This window comes from Anomalospiza imberbis, unplaced genomic scaffold (assembly GCF_031753505.1).
Source record: "Anomalospiza imberbis isolate Cuckoo-Finch-1a 21T00152 unplaced genomic scaffold, ASM3175350v1 scaffold_385, whole genome shotgun sequence".
NCBI classification, from domain to species: Eukaryota; Metazoa; Chordata; class Aves; order Passeriformes; family Viduidae; genus Anomalospiza; species Anomalospiza imberbis.
Window position 1 is genome coordinate 31,203 of NW_027100000.1, and position 17,094 is coordinate 48,296.

At 63.1% G+C, this 17,094-nt stretch overlaps 1 protein-coding gene across 1 annotated transcript in view; it reads left to right on the forward strand.

Moving 5' to 3' along the window:
- LOC137466668 (neurexin-2-like) overlaps positions 1 to 17,094 on the forward strand; it is a 50,089-nt gene that overhangs the window by 13,145 nt on the left and 19,850 nt on the right. Inside the window, 12 exon segments of the mRNA XM_068178359.1 lie at positions 11,551 to 11,649; positions 11,651 to 11,713; positions 12,257 to 12,343; positions 12,345 to 12,541; positions 12,543 to 12,624; positions 12,626 to 12,707; positions 13,570 to 13,673; positions 13,675 to 13,797; positions 13,799 to 13,955; positions 14,540 to 14,613; positions 14,615 to 14,741; positions 16,435 to 16,461. Coding sequence (XP_068034460.1) covers positions 11,551 to 11,649; positions 11,651 to 11,713; positions 12,257 to 12,343; positions 12,345 to 12,541; positions 12,543 to 12,624; positions 12,626 to 12,707; positions 13,570 to 13,673; positions 13,675 to 13,797; positions 13,799 to 13,955; positions 14,540 to 14,613; positions 14,615 to 14,741; positions 16,435 to 16,461 — 1,222 coding nt within the window.

Here is a 17,094-nt window from a genome sequence, read left to right on the forward strand (position 1 = left end):
CCTGGCGTGGGCTGGGTGTCCCCGCGGTGACGGTGACGGTGACAGTGCCAGCCGGGCGTGGCCCGGGGGGGGTCTCTCGTGGCACCCTGCCCTCGTGCCGACACATCCTCGCACACGTTCCCGGGACCCGGGGACAACCACCGGTGTCACCGTGGCGACAGCATCCTCCGGGCGTGTTGCCAGGGCCGGTTGCCATGGCGCCGCTGGGGCTGGGTACCCGTTGCCATGGAGATGCCCGGGCCTGTCTCCCTGGCGACGGTTGTCACGGCACTGCCGGATGCTCCCGCCACGTCCTTGAGGAGGGACAGGAATGGGGGGGGGCTGCAGGGTGACCGGGGGACTGGGAGGGCCCTGGGGTGCTGTGGGGCACCCTGTGGGGGTGCGGGGTCCCTATAGGGTGCCCTATTGGGTCCATGGTGCCCGTGGGGTGCAGGCAGGGCACTACCGGGTGTGCCATGGGGTTGCTGGGCCCCTTTGGGGTGCTATGGGGTGCCCTATAGGGTGCTGAGCTCCTGTGGGGTGCCCTATAGGGTGCGGGGTCCCTGTGGGGTGCTATGGGGTGCCGCGAGGGATGTGGGGTGCACGCAGGGTGTGCAAATCCCCACCGGGACGAAGCTCAGGGCGTGCAAATCACACCGGGGCGTGCAAACCCCTCCCACCCCCCATTGTGCCCCGCCCCCCCCAAGGTCAATTCCAGGTCACGGGGGTTGGGGGTCACACGGACACGGAGGGGGGAGGGATGGGGGGGTTGGGGACACGCGTGGGGGGTCCTGGGCACTAATTCCTCTGCCCCCTCCCCCCCCCCCGCTGCCCCCCGGGACCCCCAGAGGAAGAACCCGCGGTGGAAGGTGAGTGTGGGGGGGGGATTTTTGGGGGGGTTTTTTGGGGGGGGGGTTTGGGGGTGCGGGCGTGCAAAGCCCCGTGTCACGCCTGGGGCTGGCCGGGGTCTCACTCAGGTGTTGTGCAAGGGGCTCCAGGTGCGCAAATCCCGGGCCCGGGGGGTCCCGAGGGGCGTGGTCTGTGAGTCAGTGGGCGTGGTTTATGCAAAACAGAGGTGTGGGGCGGGGCTTGGCTCTCGTGCCGAGCACGTGGCTCCCGTGACGCTCACGCAGGGGGCGGGGGCTACGTGAGGGGCGTCACCTGTAGCTCCCGGCCATGACGTCACTCTCCCAAAGGCCCAATAGGATGCCGATATGCAAATGAAACCGGCAAGGCCGAGCCAATGAAGCGTATGTGACGGGATGGGGGCGGAGAGATGCAAATTAAAGCAGCGCCAGCCAATGGGAGGAGGGAGAGATAAAGGCTTCTCTGGATTGGCTGAGCCCAGGCCCAAGGGGCGGGTGCTTGCACGAGGGCATTAAAAAGGGCGGAGCGTGGTTTCCTCGCGGAGGCGTGGCCAGATCGAGGGGCGGGGCTTGCCCCCCACGTGCCCCGCACGAGGGTCCCGGGGTGGGGGAGGGTCCCCGCGCCAGGGGCGGCCCCGCCCCCCCGTGTCTCATCCCCACCCCCACCCCCGGCTTTTCCTCCCCGAAAAAACCTCGGAAAAAGGGGAAAAAACCCGCGGGAAGGCGGCGGGGGGGGGGGAACGGGAGGGGGGCGGCGCTTCCCGCGTGGCCCCGCCCCCCCCGCGCTTGTCCCCGCCCCCCGCCCCCCCACCCACCCCCACCCCCCCCCGGCATCGCCCGATGCCGTCACAAGTTAAAGGAGGTTTAAGTTGTGACGGGGGCCCCTCCCCCCACCCGGGGCCCCTCCCCCCCATCCCCCAACCCCGGGGCCGCTCGGGCCTTTCGGTCATTTTGGGTTTTTTGGTTAATTTTTAATTTTTTTAATTCTGATTTTTTTTTATGTTTATACTTTTTTAATTAATTTCTCTTTCATCCCCATTTCCCCCTATTTTTCCCATGTTGCCGCTTTTTCCTTTTCTATTTCCTTTTTTTCCCCCCTTTTTTTCTTTTACATTTCCCGTTATTTTGTCTTTTTCATTATTTTTCGGTTTTTTAAATTGTTTCTTCCCCTTTTTTATTAATAGTTTTTTCTTTATTATTTTTCCTTTTCTCGTGATTTTTCCTTTATTTTGATTATTTCCCCCCTTTTTAATGGATTTTATACTCTTTAAGATATTTCCCCTTTTAAAGTTATTTTCCAGTTCATTGTTTTTCCTTTTCTTATTCTTCTCCATTGTTAATTAATAGCTTTCTCCTTTTTTATAATTATATCCTTATATAATCTTTTTTCCTTTTGAAATTATTTTCCATCTTTCAATAAATACTTTGAACATTCCCCTTTTTATATCAGCTTTCTTTTTTTCGCCTTCATTTTTTCCCTTTCCCTTTGTTACTCTTTTTCTTCTTTATTTTTCCTCTTTGATAATTTTAACCTTTTTGAATTATTTTAATTTTCCCCACTTTTCCCCCTTTTTTTCCCCCTTTTCTCTTTTCCCTTGTGTTGCTGACTTCCCCTTTTTATCAATTTCCTCCTTTCCCTTGCTTTGACCCTTTTCACTTTTTTCCTCTTTTTCCTCCCTTTCCCGCTTTCATCCCTTTCCCTCCTTTCCTTTCCTTTTCCTTTCTTCCTTTTTTTCTATTTTTGCCTTTTTTTGCCCCATTTCCCCGCTTTCTCTCATTTCCCTCCCTTTCATTTCCTTTCATTATTTTTATTTCCTTCCCCATTTTCTCCCCCAATTTCCCTTTTCCCTCCACTTTGCCCCGTTTCCCTCCCCTCCCCCCCCCCCACCCCGAGTTTAACCACTTTCCCGTTTTTTTCCCCCCCCAAACTTTCCCTTTTCCCGCTCACTTTTGCTTTCGTTCTCCCCGCCCCTCCCCCCCTTTCCCACGCCCCTCCCCCCTCCCCTCCCCCTCCCCCCCAGGTCCCGCCCACCTGCGAGTCACCGGCCAAGGTAAAGACGCGCCCTCGGGCCCCTCCCCCACCTCATCACCCTCATCATCCTCGCCCCTCCCCCACCTCCCCCTCCCCCATCCCCCCCCCCATCGTGTCTGTGGCTCGTGCGACACGGGGGGAGGGGCGGCCGCCTCGCACGGGGACGGGGGGGGGAGGGGAAGGGGGGGGATGGGGGGGGCTGTGACCCCCTTGCACGGGGGCCGGGGGGAGGGGTCCGAACCCCTCCCCCCACAGGAGGAGGGGCCTGGGGGTCCTTCATCCCCCTCCTTGAGGGGGAGGGGGCCGGGGGGTCCCTGCACGGGGTGGGGGAGGGGGTCCTTGCACGAGGACCGAGGGTCCCCTTGCACCGACGGGTGGGGGGGGGTGTGGGGTGCGAGTGCCTCCCCCTCAGGGGGACACCTGTGCACACCTGTGCACACCTGGGCCCCCGCCCTGACGCGCCCCTCCCCCAGGGCCCCGCCGAGGTCGCCGAGGGGGGGCCCGGCCGCGGCGCCGGCGAGATCCAGCAAGCGGCCAAAGGTCAGTGAGGGTCAGCGGGACCCCCCCCCCCCCCACGCACACCTGGGGCACCCCAGGACCCCCAAACCCCCCACGCACACCTGGGACAACCCCAGAACTTCCCAGGACCCCCCAAAACCCCCCCACCTGTGCACACCTGGGACACCACAGAACCTCCCAGGAACCCCCCAAAACCCCCCACACTCACCTGGGACCCCATAACAATGTCCCCAGGTGAGGTCCCCGTGGCGATGTCCCCATGTCCCCACACGAGGTCCTTGGGGCACTGTCCACCTCCCAGCCCCCCCTGGTCAATGTCCCCCGCTGGTGGGTTCCCATCACGACGTCCCCACCATGATGTCCCCACCTAAGGTCTGGTACAAAAACCCCACAGCGATGTCCCTGTGGCGATGTCCCCATGGTGACATCACCAGGTCCCTTGTTCAAGGTCCCCATCGCAGTGTCCTCATGACAAGGTCCCCATGGCAAAGTCCCCTTCGCCGTGTCCCCAGTGACAATGTCCCCATCAGAACGTCCCTGTGCAAGTCCCCGTTGCGATGTCCCCACGACAGGGTCCCTCGTTGCAAAGTCCCCATGACAATGTCCTCGTTGGAAAGTCCCCATTGCCATGTCCCCTGGTGCCAGGTCTCCTCTGGGATGTCCCCATCACAAGGTCCTTTTTGCGATGTCCCGATGATGACGTCCTCATTGGAAAGTCCCCATTGCCACATCCCTGGTTCACAGTCCCCATGACAACGTCCCCATGACAAGGTCCCCATGACAATATCCCCATCACAACGTCCCCACCACAATGTCCCCACCACAATGTCCCCATCACAATGTCTCCATCACAACATCCCCATGACAATGTTCCCATCACAACATCCCCATCACAACATCCCCACCACAATGTCCCCATGACACCGTCCCCCTGATGACGTCCCCATGACACCTCCTTGTCACAACCTCCCCATCTCCTGGCACCAGCTCCCACTGACAACCCCCCCCCATGCCACACCCCCCTTGCCAACCTCCCCATGCAACGTCCCCACACCGCGTCCCCGCTGTCCCCACCGCCAGGCCGCGCCGAGTACGTGGCCACGTTCCGGGGCAGCGAGTTCTTCTGCTACGACGTGTCGCGGTCGCCGGTGCAGAGCAGCGCGGACGAGCTGGCGCTGGCGTTCCGCACGCGGCAGCGCCACGGGCTCCTGCTGCACACCGCCGCGCCGCCGACTTCCTGAACCTGTCGCTCAAGGCCGGCGCCGTGTGGCTCGTCATCAACCTGGGCGCCGGCGCCTTCGAGGCGCTGGTGGAGCCTGTCAACGGCAAGTTCCACGACGGCGGCTGGCACCACGTGCGCGTGACGCGCAACCTGCGGCAGGTACGGCGGGGAGGGGAGGGGGGAGGGCTGGAGGGGTGGTGGGGAGAGTTGGGTGGCCGCTCAAGGGGTCACCTTTGGCAGCTCCCCAACTGGGAGCACTGGGAGCGATGGTTGGCTTGGACAACTCCCCAACTGGGAGCACTGGGAGCGATGGTTGGCTTGGACAGCTCCCCAACTGGGAGCACTGGGAGCCTTGGGCTGCTCCCCAACTGGGAGCACCCGGGAGCAGTGAGAGCGATGGTTGGTTTGGGCAGCTTCCCAACTAGGAGCGATGATTGGTTTGCTCAGCTCCTCAACTGGGAGCACTGGGAGCCTTGGACAGCTCCCCAGCTGGGAGCCTTGAGTGGCCACCTAATGGGTCTTCTCAGACAGTTTCCCAACTGGGAGCACTGGGAGCAATGGTTGCTTTGATTAGCTCCCCAGCTGGGAGCACTGGGCAGCCACCCAATGGGTTGTCCTGGCCAGTTCCCCAACTGGGAGCACTGGGAGCGATCATTGCCCTGATCAGCTCCCCAACTGGGAGCACTGGGAGCACTGGGAGCGATCATTGCCCTGATCAGCTTCCCCAACTGGGAGCACTGGGAGCGATCATTGCCCTGATCAGCTCCCCAACTGGGAGCACTGGGAGCACTGGGAGCGATCATTGCCCTGATCAGCTCCCCAACTGGGAGCACTGGGAGCACTGGGAGCGATCATTGCCCTGATCAGCTCCCCAACTGGGAGAACTGGGAGCGATCATTGCCCTGATCAGCTCCCCAACTGGGAGCACTGGGTGTTTGGTTAAACTAGAGAACAGGGCATACTGGGAGCAATGGGTTCCTCAGTCTGCTCCCCAACTGGGAGCACTGGTTGTGCTGGTCAGCCATCCAACTGGGAGTGATGGACACATTGGCCAGCCACCCAACTGGGAGCACTGGGAGCACTGGGAATCTTGCTCGAGCACCCAACTGGGAGCACTGGGTGTCATGCTCAAGCACCCAACTGGGAGCACTGGGAGCGCTGGGAATCTTGCTCGAGCACCCAACTGGGAGCACTGGGAGCACTGGACATGCTGCTCAAACCACCCCCGCCGGCAGCACCGACCGCAGGATCTCTCCCCCAACTGGGAGCACTGGTTCCATGGACCCTCCCAAACTGGGAGCACTGGACACGCGAGGAGGGGGAGGGGGTCTCTCCCCGCCCCCCACGGGGGGTGACCGGTGGAGTTCGGGGGTTCCTCCCCCCCCCCACCACCCCGCCCCCCCCTTTTCTGACAACTCTCTGCTTCTCTCCCCCCCCCCACAAGGTGGGCGCCGCCCCTCCCCCCTCCGTGCAAACGCCCCACCCCCACCCCCCTCCTCGTGCCACGCCCCTCCCCCCTGTGTGTGCGCGTGCCACTAACACGCTTCCCCCCCCTCCCCCCCCCCCCCGCGGGGCCCCCCCCCACTAACCTCCCGTCCCCCACTAATCCTGGGGGGGCCCCCCCCTTAACAAAAACAACCCCAAATCCCCCCCCCCCCTCCAAAAAAAAAACAACAAAAAAACAAAAAAACAACGCGCCCCCCCTTCCCCCCCCCCCACCCCCCATCCTCCAAGCGCCCCCCAAACGTCACGTTTGTGTTTTGTCCTTCTCCTCGCCGCCAGCACGCAGGGATCGGACACGCTATGGTAAACAAACTGCATTACCTGGTAGTTATCACTCTATTGTTACTCCTTGGCTTCGCCGTGGCCCCGCTCCCGACCTTTTGGGGCCGATCCGGGGGATTTTGGGCAAAAATTTTCACCCCACCCGCCATCTCCGCAGGCCGAGCTTCGGCTCCCCCCACTCGCGGCAAAATAAACGAGAGCTGGTTCTACCCCCACCCCCCCCCAACACACACACCCTCCTCTTCCTCCCATCCCAGCAAAAATCCTCCCTGAGGGGGCGTGTGTTGCTCCATGGGGGTGAGGTGGCGCCTCCACCCATCTGCGACCCCCGTTTTTGGGGTGAGTTTTAGCGGTTTTGGGCAATTTTCACCCGTCTGCCGTCTTGTGGCTGAGCTGCGGCTCCCTCGTGCCCAAATGAGCTGGTTTTGCCCCCCCAAAAAAAATCCTTATCTGGGGCCAGGACAGTGATATTTTTTCTCAAGAGGGTTCAACTCCTGCTGTTTTAGGATGAATTTGACGGATTTAGGGCAATTTTCACCCATCCACCATCTTGCGGTGGAGCATCACCTCCCCGATGCCAAAAATAGCCGGTTTATCAAAAAAAAAAAATCCTTTTTCGGGGTGTGGTTTTCTCGATGGGGACAACGTGGGGTTCCACGCCCCCCCACGTCCCCAACTCGTTCTGGTGTGAATTAGGGAATTTTTTGGAATTTGGGTGATTGGATAAACCCAACACCTGCAGACCCCAATGCTAAAACTGACTGATTTCCACCCAAAAAGGTCAGGCCGGGCTCAGAAGTTGTCGATTTTCCCCAAGGGGATGATGTGGGCTCCCGCTCCCCTATTTTGGGATGAATTTTAGAAATTTTGGACAATTTTTACCCCCCCCCCACACCATCCAAGGCATAGCCGCAGCTCCCTGGTCTCCAAACCAGCCGGTTTCACCCCAAAATCCAGCCTGGGCTGGGCTCGTTTTCCCCTGGGAACTTCTGTGGAGTCCCAGATCCAATTTTTTGGGGTGATTTTTTGGGATTTGGAGAAATTTGATACCGATCCCTCCCCCCGAAGCAGCCAAGGCTTTGATTCTCCATCATTTCCCCCAAAAACCCAGCGCGGGTCAGGGGCAGGATGGAGACTCCCAAACGCCTCATTTTGGGGCGAATTCCGGGGATTTTGGCCAATTTGCTCCCATCCTCTCCCTCGTGGCCGAGCGCGGCTCCGCAAGCCCCAAAACCACCCCAAAATTTGGGGTTCCCCCCAAAACGCAGCTGTCACCCACAGAGGAGACGTGGGACCCCACCCCCCCTCGCCCTTTTGGGGCGATTCCTTTGGATTTTGTCCCGTTTTTACCAAAACCAGCCGCTTTCATCATCCACCCAAACCCCGCCCGAGGGGGTGTCAGGACCCAAAGGGGGGGGGGGGGTTGGGGGGGATGGGTGCTTCTTTTTTTTTTTTTTTTTTTTTTTTTTTTCCCCCCTCCGGGGAGTGCCCCCTCCCCAAATCGAGGATGGAAACGGCGTTTTCAGGACAAGCTGCCGCCCCTCCCCCATCCCCCCTCCCCCACAACCTGCCGCCCCTCCCCTCCCCGCCCCCCCCCCCAATCCCGCGCAGGCAGCGGGGCCGCCCCTCCCCCCCCCGCCGCCCCCCCCCCCAAGCCCCCCCCCCGGGCCGGGGTCGGGCCCCGCTGGCTGCGCCCACCCCCCCGCACGCGCCTCGCACGCCCCTTGCACGGCCTGACTAACACCGGCCCCTCCCCCACCCCCCGGACCCACCCCCACCCCCGACCCCTCCCCATCCTCCCCTCCCCTCCCCCAACCCCCCCCAGGGGGGCACCGGGGCCGCCCCCGCCGCGGGGGGAGGGGCTGGGGGGGCGTCGGGGGGGTGTGAGGTGCGTGAGCAGGTGTGCACAGGTGTGCGCAGGTGTGGGGGTGTGTGCACAGGGGTGTGTGTGTGCACAGGTGTGTAAAGGCGTGCACAGGTGTGTGTGTGCACAGGGGTGTGTGTGTGCACAGGTGTGCACAGGTGTGTAAAGGCGTGCACAGGTGTGTGTGTGCACAGGGGTGTGTGTGCACAGGTGTGTAAAGGCGTGCACAGGTGTGCACAGGTGCGTGTGTGTGCACAGGTGTGTGTGTGTGTGCACAGGTGTGGGTGTGTGTGCACAGGTGTGGGTGTGTGCACAGGTGTGCACAGGTGCGTGTGTGTGCACAGGTGTGTGTGTGTGCACAGGTGTGGGTGTGTGCACAGGTGTGCACAGGTGCGTGTGTGTGCACAGGTGTGTGTGTGTGTGCACAGGTGTGGGTGTGTGCACAGGTGTGCGCAGGTGTGGGTGTGTGTACAGGGGTGTGTGTGTGTGCACATGGTGTGGGGTGTGTGCACAGGTGTGCGCAGGTGTGGGTGTGTGTACAGGGGTGTGTGTGTGTGCACAGGGGTGTGTGTGTGCACAGGGGCATGTGTGTGCACAGGTGTGTGTGTGCACAGGGGTGTGTCTGTGTGCACAGGGGTGTGTGTGTGCACAGGTGTGTGTGCACAGGTGTGTAAAGGTGTGCACAGGTGTGCACACGTGTGTGTGTGTGTGTGTGTGCACAGGGGTGTGTGTGTGCATAGGGGTGTGTGTGTGTGCACAGGTGTGCACAGGTGTGTGTGTGTGTGCACAGGTGTGTGTGTGCACAGGTGTGTAAAAGGCGTGCACAGGTGTGCACACGTGTGTGTGTGTGTGCTCACAGGGGTGTGTGTGTGCACAGGTGTGCACAGGTGTGGGTGTGTGCACCAGTGTGCACAGGTGTGTGTGTGTGTGCACAGGTGTGTGTGTGCAAAGGTGTGTAAAGGCGTGCACAGGTGTGCACAGGTGCGTGTGTGTGCACAGGGGTGTGTGTGTGTGCACAGGTGTGTGTGTGTGTGCACAGGGTGTGTGTGCACAGGTGTGTAAAGGCGTGCACAGGTGTGTGTGTGCACAGGGGTGTGTGTGCACAGGTGTGTAAAGGCGTGCACAGGTGTGCACAGGTGTGTGTGTGTGCACAGGGGGGTGTGTGTGTGCACAGGTGTGCACAGGTGTGTGTGTGCACACAGGTGTGTAAAGGCGTGCACAGGTGTGCACAGGTGCGTGTGTGTGCACAGGGGTGTGTGTGTGTGCACAGGTGTGTGTGTGTGTGTGTGCACAGGGGGTGTGTGTGTGCACAGGTGTGTAAAGGCGTGCACAGGTGAGCACAGGTGTGTGTGTGGGCACAGGGGGGGTGTGTGTGTGCACAGGTGTGCACAGGTGTGGGTGTGTGCACCAGTGTGCACAGGTGTGTATGTGCACAGGTGTGTGTGTGGGCACAGGTGTGCACAGGTGTGTGTGTGTGTGTGCACAGGGGTGTGTGTGTGCACAGGTGTGTAAAGGTGTGCACAGGTGTGCACAGGTGTGTGTGTGTGCACCAGTGTGCACAGGTGTGTATGTGCACAGGTGTGTGTGCACAGGTGTGTAAAGGTGTGCACAGCTTTGCACAGGTGTGTGTGTGTGTGCACCAGTGTGCACAGGTGTGTATGTGCACAGGTGTGTGTGTATGCACAGGTGTGTAAAGGTGTGCACAGCTTTGCACAGGTGTGTGTGTGTGTGTGTGTGCACAGGTGTGTGTGCACAGGTGTGTAAAGGTGTGCACAGCTGTGCACAGGTGTGTGCGTGCACAGGTGTGTGTGCATGCACAGGTGTGCAAAGGTGTGCAAAGGTATGTGTGGCACAGATGTGTGTGTGCATAGGTGTGTAAAAGCATGCACAAGTGTGTGCACAGGTGGGTGTGTGCACAGGTGTGTGTGAGCACTTGTGTGTATGTGCACAGGTGTGTGTGCACACAGGTGTGTACAGGTGTGTGCATGCACAGGCGTGTGCACAGGTGTACAGGCGGGTGTGTGCACAGGTGTGTGTGAGCACAGGTGTGTGTATGGACAGGTGTGCGCACAGGTGTACAGGCGGGTGTGTGCACAGGTGTGTGTGCAGGTGTGTACAGATGTCTTCAGGTGTCTGTACAGGTGTGTAAGGGTCACTACAGATGTGTGCAGGTGTATGAGGGTCACTCCAGGTGTGGGTTCAGGTGTTTTCAGGTGTGTACAGATGTGTGCAGGTGTGTACAGGTGTGTGCAGGTGTATAAGGGTCACACCAGGTGTGTGTGCAGGTGTGTGTTCAGGTGTATACAGGTGTGTACAGGTGTATGAGGGTCACTCCAGGCGTGTGTACAGGTGTGTTTACAGGTGTGTTCAGGTGTGTACAGGTGTGTGTACAGGTGTATGAGGCTCACATCTGGTGTGTGTACAGCTGTGTGTACAGGTGTGTGTTCAGGTGTATACAGGTGTGTGGAGGTGTATGAGGCTCACACCAGGTGTGTGTACAGGTGTGTTTTCAGGTGTGTACCGGTGTGTGTACAGGTGTGTGCAGGTGTGTGGAGGTGTATGAGGCTCTCACCTGGTGTGTGTACAGGTGTGTGCAGATGTGTGCACGCTCATGTGCGTGCAAGCAGCTGTGGGGCCGCCCCCGTCCCCCCGGGGTCCCCCCCGCCCCCCTGCACGCCCCTCACCCTCCCTTTGCACGCGCTTGCACACCTGTGCACGCCCCCGGCACACCTGTGCACGCCCCCCCCCCCCCCCGCGCGCTGCCCCCACTAACGACCGCGTTTGTGTCTGAGCTTTCTTCTGCCCCGGGACCCCCCAAAACTCGTTACTAACCCCCCTCCTCCCCCCGTGTCACCCCCCGTGTCACCCCCATGTCACCACCCCCTCCTCACCCTGTGTCACCCCCGTGTCGCCCACCTCCCCACCCTGTGTCACCCCCGTGTCACCCCCGTGTCACCCCCTCCCCCCCCCGTGTCACCCACCCCGTTCTCACCTGGGGGGGGCTCCTTGGGGGGCTCCTCCCGGCTCATCCGGAGATATGGGGGGGGCTTCAACCCCCCCCTTCACCGCACCCCGGGGGTGCCCTTGTGACCCCCCCCCCCCAGGTGACCCCAAATCCCCCCCAACCCTCACCCTCATTGTCCCCGTCACCCCCACGCTCATCACCCCCATCACCCCCCACCCATCCCCCCTTTGTCCCCCGCCCCCCCCCGTGTCCCCCCCCCAGTTTTGGGGTGCCCCCGGCCACGGGGGGGTCCCCGCTGAGGTCCCCCTCGTGCCGCAGGTGACCATCTCGGTGGACGGCATCCTGACCACCACGGGCTACACACAGGAGGACTTCACCATGCTGGGCTCCGACGACTTCTTCTACGTCGGGGGGTCCCCCCAACACCGCCGACCTGCCGGGGTCCCCCGTCAGCAACAACTTCATGGGCTGCCTCAAGGATGTGAGTCTGGGGGCTCGGGGAACCCCCCCCGCCCACACCTGGGGAGGGGTGCAGGTGATGGGGAGATCTAGAGCCCCCCCAGCTCATCTCTGTGTGTCCCCAGGGGCTGTGGGTGACATTTTGGGGACCCCTGACTCCCCTGTGCATGTCCCCAGGAGCTGTGGGTGACATTTTGGGGACCCTGACTCACCTGTGCATGTCCCCAGGAGCTGTGGGTGACATTTTGGGGACCCTGACTCACCTGTGCATGTCCCCAGGAGCTGTGGGTGACATTTTGGGGACATCCATGAGCCCCCCAACTCACCTGTGTTGTGTCCCTGAGGACTCTGGGTCACATTTTGGGGACCCCCGACTCACTTGTTCATGTCCCCAGGGGCTGTGGGTGACATTTTGGGGACCCCCACGAGTCCCCACCTCACCTGTGCGTGTTCACAAGGGTGTTCCAGGTGCCACCGCCGGGCAGCAGCATCGGGAGGGGGGGGTCACACCGCGCTGCTGGACACCCCCAAACCCCCCCCAACCTCACCTGTCCGTGCCCCCCAGGTGGTTTACAAGAACAACGACTTCAAGCTGGAGCTGTCGCGGCTGGCGCAGGAGGGGGACGCGCGGGTGACGCTGCACGGGGCGCTGCTCTTTCCACTGCGACCCCCCCCCGGCGCTGGACCCCGTCACCTTCGCCACCCCCCAGGCCCACCTGGCGCTGCCCACCTGGCGCCCGGCCCGCGCCGGCTCCGTCTCCTTCGACTTCCGCACCACGGAGCCCAACGGGGTCCTGCTCTTCGGGCAGGGACCCCCCCGCGACCCCCCCGGCCGCCGCCCCCCCGCGGGCCCCCCCCCGCCGCCCCCCCGATTTCCTGGCGCTGGAGCTGCTGGACGGGCACCTGTACCTGCTGCTGGGCATGGGCGCGGCCGGGGCTGCGGCTCCGCGCCAGCGCCCGCAAGGTCACCGACGGCGAGTGGTGCCACGTGGACGTGCAGCGCGATGGGCGCAAAGGTGAGGGGGCGAGGGAGGGCTCATGTGTGCACAGAGAGAGCTGTGCAGGTGTGCAGAGGGTGTGCAGGTGTGCATAGGGTGGTGCAGGGGTGTGGATGTGTGCATGGAGTGTGCAGGTGTGCAGGGAGGGGTGTGCAGGTGTGCACGGAGTGCGCAGGTGTGCAGGGAGGGGTGTGCAGGTGTGCACAGGGTGTGCAGGGGTGTGGAGGTGTGCATGGAGTGTGCAGGTGTGCAGGGAGGGGTGTGCAGGTGCACACAGAGTGTGCAGGTGTGCACGGAGTGTGCAGGTGTGCAGGGAGGGGTGTGCAGGTGTGCACGGAGTGTGCAGGTGTGCAGGGAGGGGTGTGCAGGTGCGCACGGAGTGTGCAGGTGTGCACGGAGTGTGCAGGTGTGCAGGGAGGGGTGTGCAGGTGTGCACGGAGTGTGCAGGTGTGCACGGAGTGTGCAGGTGTGCAGGGAGGGATGTGCAGGTGTGCGCAGGGGGCTGTGCAGGTGTGAGGGTGTGAGCGCACGGAGGGGTCACAGGCGTGCAGGTGCGATCCACAGGTGTGCACGGGGGTGGGTGCACAGAGGGTGTGGGGGGCATTCACAGGTGTGCAAGGGGTGGTACAGGTGCGGTTCAGGTGTGCGGGGGCTGCCGGGGCAGGGTGTCCCCGTTATCCCCCCCCTTTGCCAGGCACCCGCTGTCCTGCGCTGTCCCCGGGCTGTCCCCCGCTCTACCCCTGCTGTCCCCGCACTGCTCCCCCGCTGTCCCCTGATGTCCCCCCCACTGCTCCCCCGCTGTTCCCTGATGTCCCCTCGCTGTCCCCGATGTCCCCCCGCCGTCCCCTGATGTCCCCCCATGTCCCCGCGCTGTCCCCAGGCTCGGTGTCGGTGAACAGCCGCAGCACGCCGTTCCTGGCCAGCGGGGACCGGGACGTGCTGGACGTGGGGGCCGAGCTGTACCTGGGGGGGCTCCCCGAGGGCCGGCCCGGCCCCCCCCGCACCCCCCGAGCTCTGGGCAGCGGGGCTGCGCCTCGGCTTCGTGGGCTGCGTGCGGGACCTGTTCGTGGACGGGCGGAGCCGCGACGTGCGGGCGCTCCTGGCCACCGGGGGGGGCCCCGGGAGTCGCCCCGCTCTGTGCCAGGGACCCCCCCCGGCTGTGCGCCAGCGGTCCCTGCCGGAACGGGGGGACGTGTCGCGAGGGCTGGAACCGCTTCGTGTGCGACTGTCGCGGCACTGGCTACCTGGGGCCGCGCTGCGAGACAGGTGAGGGGACACGGGGACAGCGCGGGTGGGGTCACACGGGGGGCGTGGCAGCCCCCGAGCACCTGGGTGAGCCGGGGGAGGGGGGGCTGGGGGGGATCGAGGGTGACACGGGACCCCGAGGTGACACGGCGGGGACTGGGGTCACACCTGAGGGGGGGCATGGGGTACCTGGGACCCGCGCTGTGGGACAGGTGAGGAGGGGGAATGGGGGGGATTGGGACCCTCTGAACACCTGGGTCCCCTCTTGGGGGGGGGAGGGGGGGGGTGCCCTGGATGTCCCCAGGGACACCTGGGAGCACCTGGACAGCTGAGAGCCCCCCCTTCCCCCCCCCCCCCCGGGACACCTGAGTGTCCCCTGGACAGGTGACTCCCCCAGAGATGGGGGTCCCCAGACACCTCCCATCCCGGGGGGTGGCACCCAGTGGCAGCGTCCCTTGTCCCCCACAAGCTGTGGTGCTCAGCTGGGCCGGGGCTCACCTGGCCGTGGGATCTCGGCTCCAGGGGTGCCCTGGGGACGCCTTGGGGACACCTGGGGACAGCCGGGGTGGCCGTGCCGAGGGTGACGTGGGTCCCTGTCCCCGCAGAGGCGGCGGTGCTGAGCTATGACGGCAGCATGTACCTGAAGGTGCAGGTGCCGGGCGAGCAGACGGAGGCCGAGGGACGTGTCCCTGCGCTTCATGTCCCCCCGTGCCTTCGGCCTCGTCCTGGCCACCACCTCGCGCCACTCGGCCGACACCCTGCGCCTCGAGCTGGATGGGGGGCGCATGAAGCTCACCCTCAACCTGGGTGAGCCCCCCGAGACCCCGCAGAGCCCCCCAAAGAACCCCTGAAATGTCCCTGAGACCTCCCCGAAATCCTCCCCAAAAGCGGGGCCCGAGTTGGTTCTGGTCATCCCAGGATGGCCAAAATTGGGCCTGGGACCCCCAAAATAGGGGCCTGGGACCTCAAATAGGGCCTGGGACCTCCAAATAGGGTCTGGGACCCTAAAATGGTGTATAGGACCCTAAAATGGTGCCTGGGACCTGAAAATGGTGCCTGGGATCCTCCCAAAATGGTCAAATTGGTGCCTGGGACGCCACAGCGATGCACAGGACCCCAAATTGGTGCCCAAATCAGTTCTTATGATCCCAAAAATGGTCAAGTTGATCCTTGGGATCTTCAAAACAGCTTATGGCCCCAAAATGGCCCAAAGTTGGTGCCTGGGAGCCCAGAATGATGGTCAGGACCCCAAAATGGTGCCCAGGTCATTTCTCCTGACCCTAAAATTGTCAGGTTCATGCCTAGGACCCCAAAAAGAGTGTCCAGGTCCCAAAGATTTTCCCCAAAATGGTGTCTGGGTTGGTTCTTGCAATCCCAAAATGGTCAAGTTGGTGCCTGGGACCCCAAAACTTCCCCCAAAGGTGCTCAAGCAGCTGATGACGCCCAGATGGTGCCCAGGGCCCCAAAAATGGTGCCCCAGGCACCCCCAGAATCGCAGCTGTGACCCCCAAACTGGCCCTGGAGGGTCACCAGAGCCACCCCGGTGTCCCCGACTCCCTCCCCCTCCCCCCCCACCGGGACTGGGGCCTTCGTGACCCCCCCCGCTGCCACTTGGGGCACAGCGCCGGGACCCCCTCGAGGGGTTGAGGGTCCCCCCCAGAGGATTGGGGACCCCCCAGGGTCGGGGACCCCTCCTGCAGCCCCCTTCCATTGGGGGGGACCCCCGTGGGGCTGCAGGTCCTCTGTGGGGTGGGGACCACCCCCATGGGATTAAGGACCCCCCCAAGGGGTTGGAGATCCCCCCTAAGGGGTTGGGGACCCCCCCCAGGGAGTTGGGGATCCCCCATGGGATTGGGGCACCCCCGGGTCCCGGCGTTTGCCCCCCCCGCCCCGCAGCGGTTGACGAGGGGGGACCCAGCCCTGGGTGGGATCCCCCCAGATCCCCCTGGATCCCCCGGGATCCCCCGGGCTGGGCCCTCAGGGCGGCCGTGCCCCCCCAGCGAGGTGCCAGAGACCCCTTAAACCAGACCCTCCCAGTCCCCCCCAGTCCCCCCCAGTCCCTCCCAGTCCCTCCCAGTCCCATCCTATTCCCAATCCTCATCCCATCCCATCCCATCCCATCCCAGTCCATTCCCAGTCCATTCCCAGTCCCCCCAGTCCATTCCCAGTCCATTCCCAGTCCATTCCCAGTCCCCCCCCAGTCCCCCCAGTCCATTCCCAGTCCCTCGCAGTCCATTCCCAGTCCATTCCCAGTCCCCCCAGTCCCTCCCAGTCCATTCCCAGTTCCTCCCATCCCATTCCCAGTCCCTCGCAGTCCATTCCCAGTCCATTCCCAGTCCCCCCAGTCCCTCCCAGTCCATTCCCAGTTCCTCCCATCCCATTCCCAGTCCCTCCCCAGTCCCCCCCTCTGGCACCTCGCCCCCCCCGGCCGCCCCCCCCGTCCCCGGGGCACGCCCTGGCGGCGGCTGCGAAGGGCCTGACCGGTGTCTTCTCTCCCCAGACTGTGTCCGCGTGGGCTGTCACCCCAGTAAGTGCCACCCCCGCCCCGGGACACCCCGGGACACCCCCGGGACCCCCCCTAAACCCCCCTGGGACACACCGGCCCCCCAAACCCCCCATGAACACCCCCAAAGCTCCCCCAAACACCCCTTGGGACATGCCCCAAACCCCCCGAGGGACACCCCCTGGGGGACACACCCCCTGGGGGACACTCCCAGACCCTCTGGATCACCCCAAAACTTCCACAGGGACCCCCAAACCCCTCCTGACCCCCCCGCGTGGGTTTGGGGTGCACAGGTGAGTTCAGGGGTTCACACCTGGGCGGTGCCCCCGGCTTCTCTCCTGGGCCGCTTCCAGCTGTGACCATCTGGTGTCACCCAGTGCCACGGTGTCCCAGTGCCACCCAGTGCCACCAGCTGCTACTGTGTCACCCGTACTGGTGGCCCAGTGTCCCCAGTACAGTGCTGTCCCCCAGTGTCACTGGTGTCACCTGGTGTCACCCAGTGCCATGGTGTCACCAGTACAGCGTTGTCCCCTGGTGCCACTGATGTCTCCTTGTCACTGGTGTCCCCCAGTGTCCACTGGTGTCACCGTTGTCCCCTGTATCCCTGATGTCCCTGGTACCCCCTGGTGTCCCTGATGTCCCCAGTGTCACCAGTGT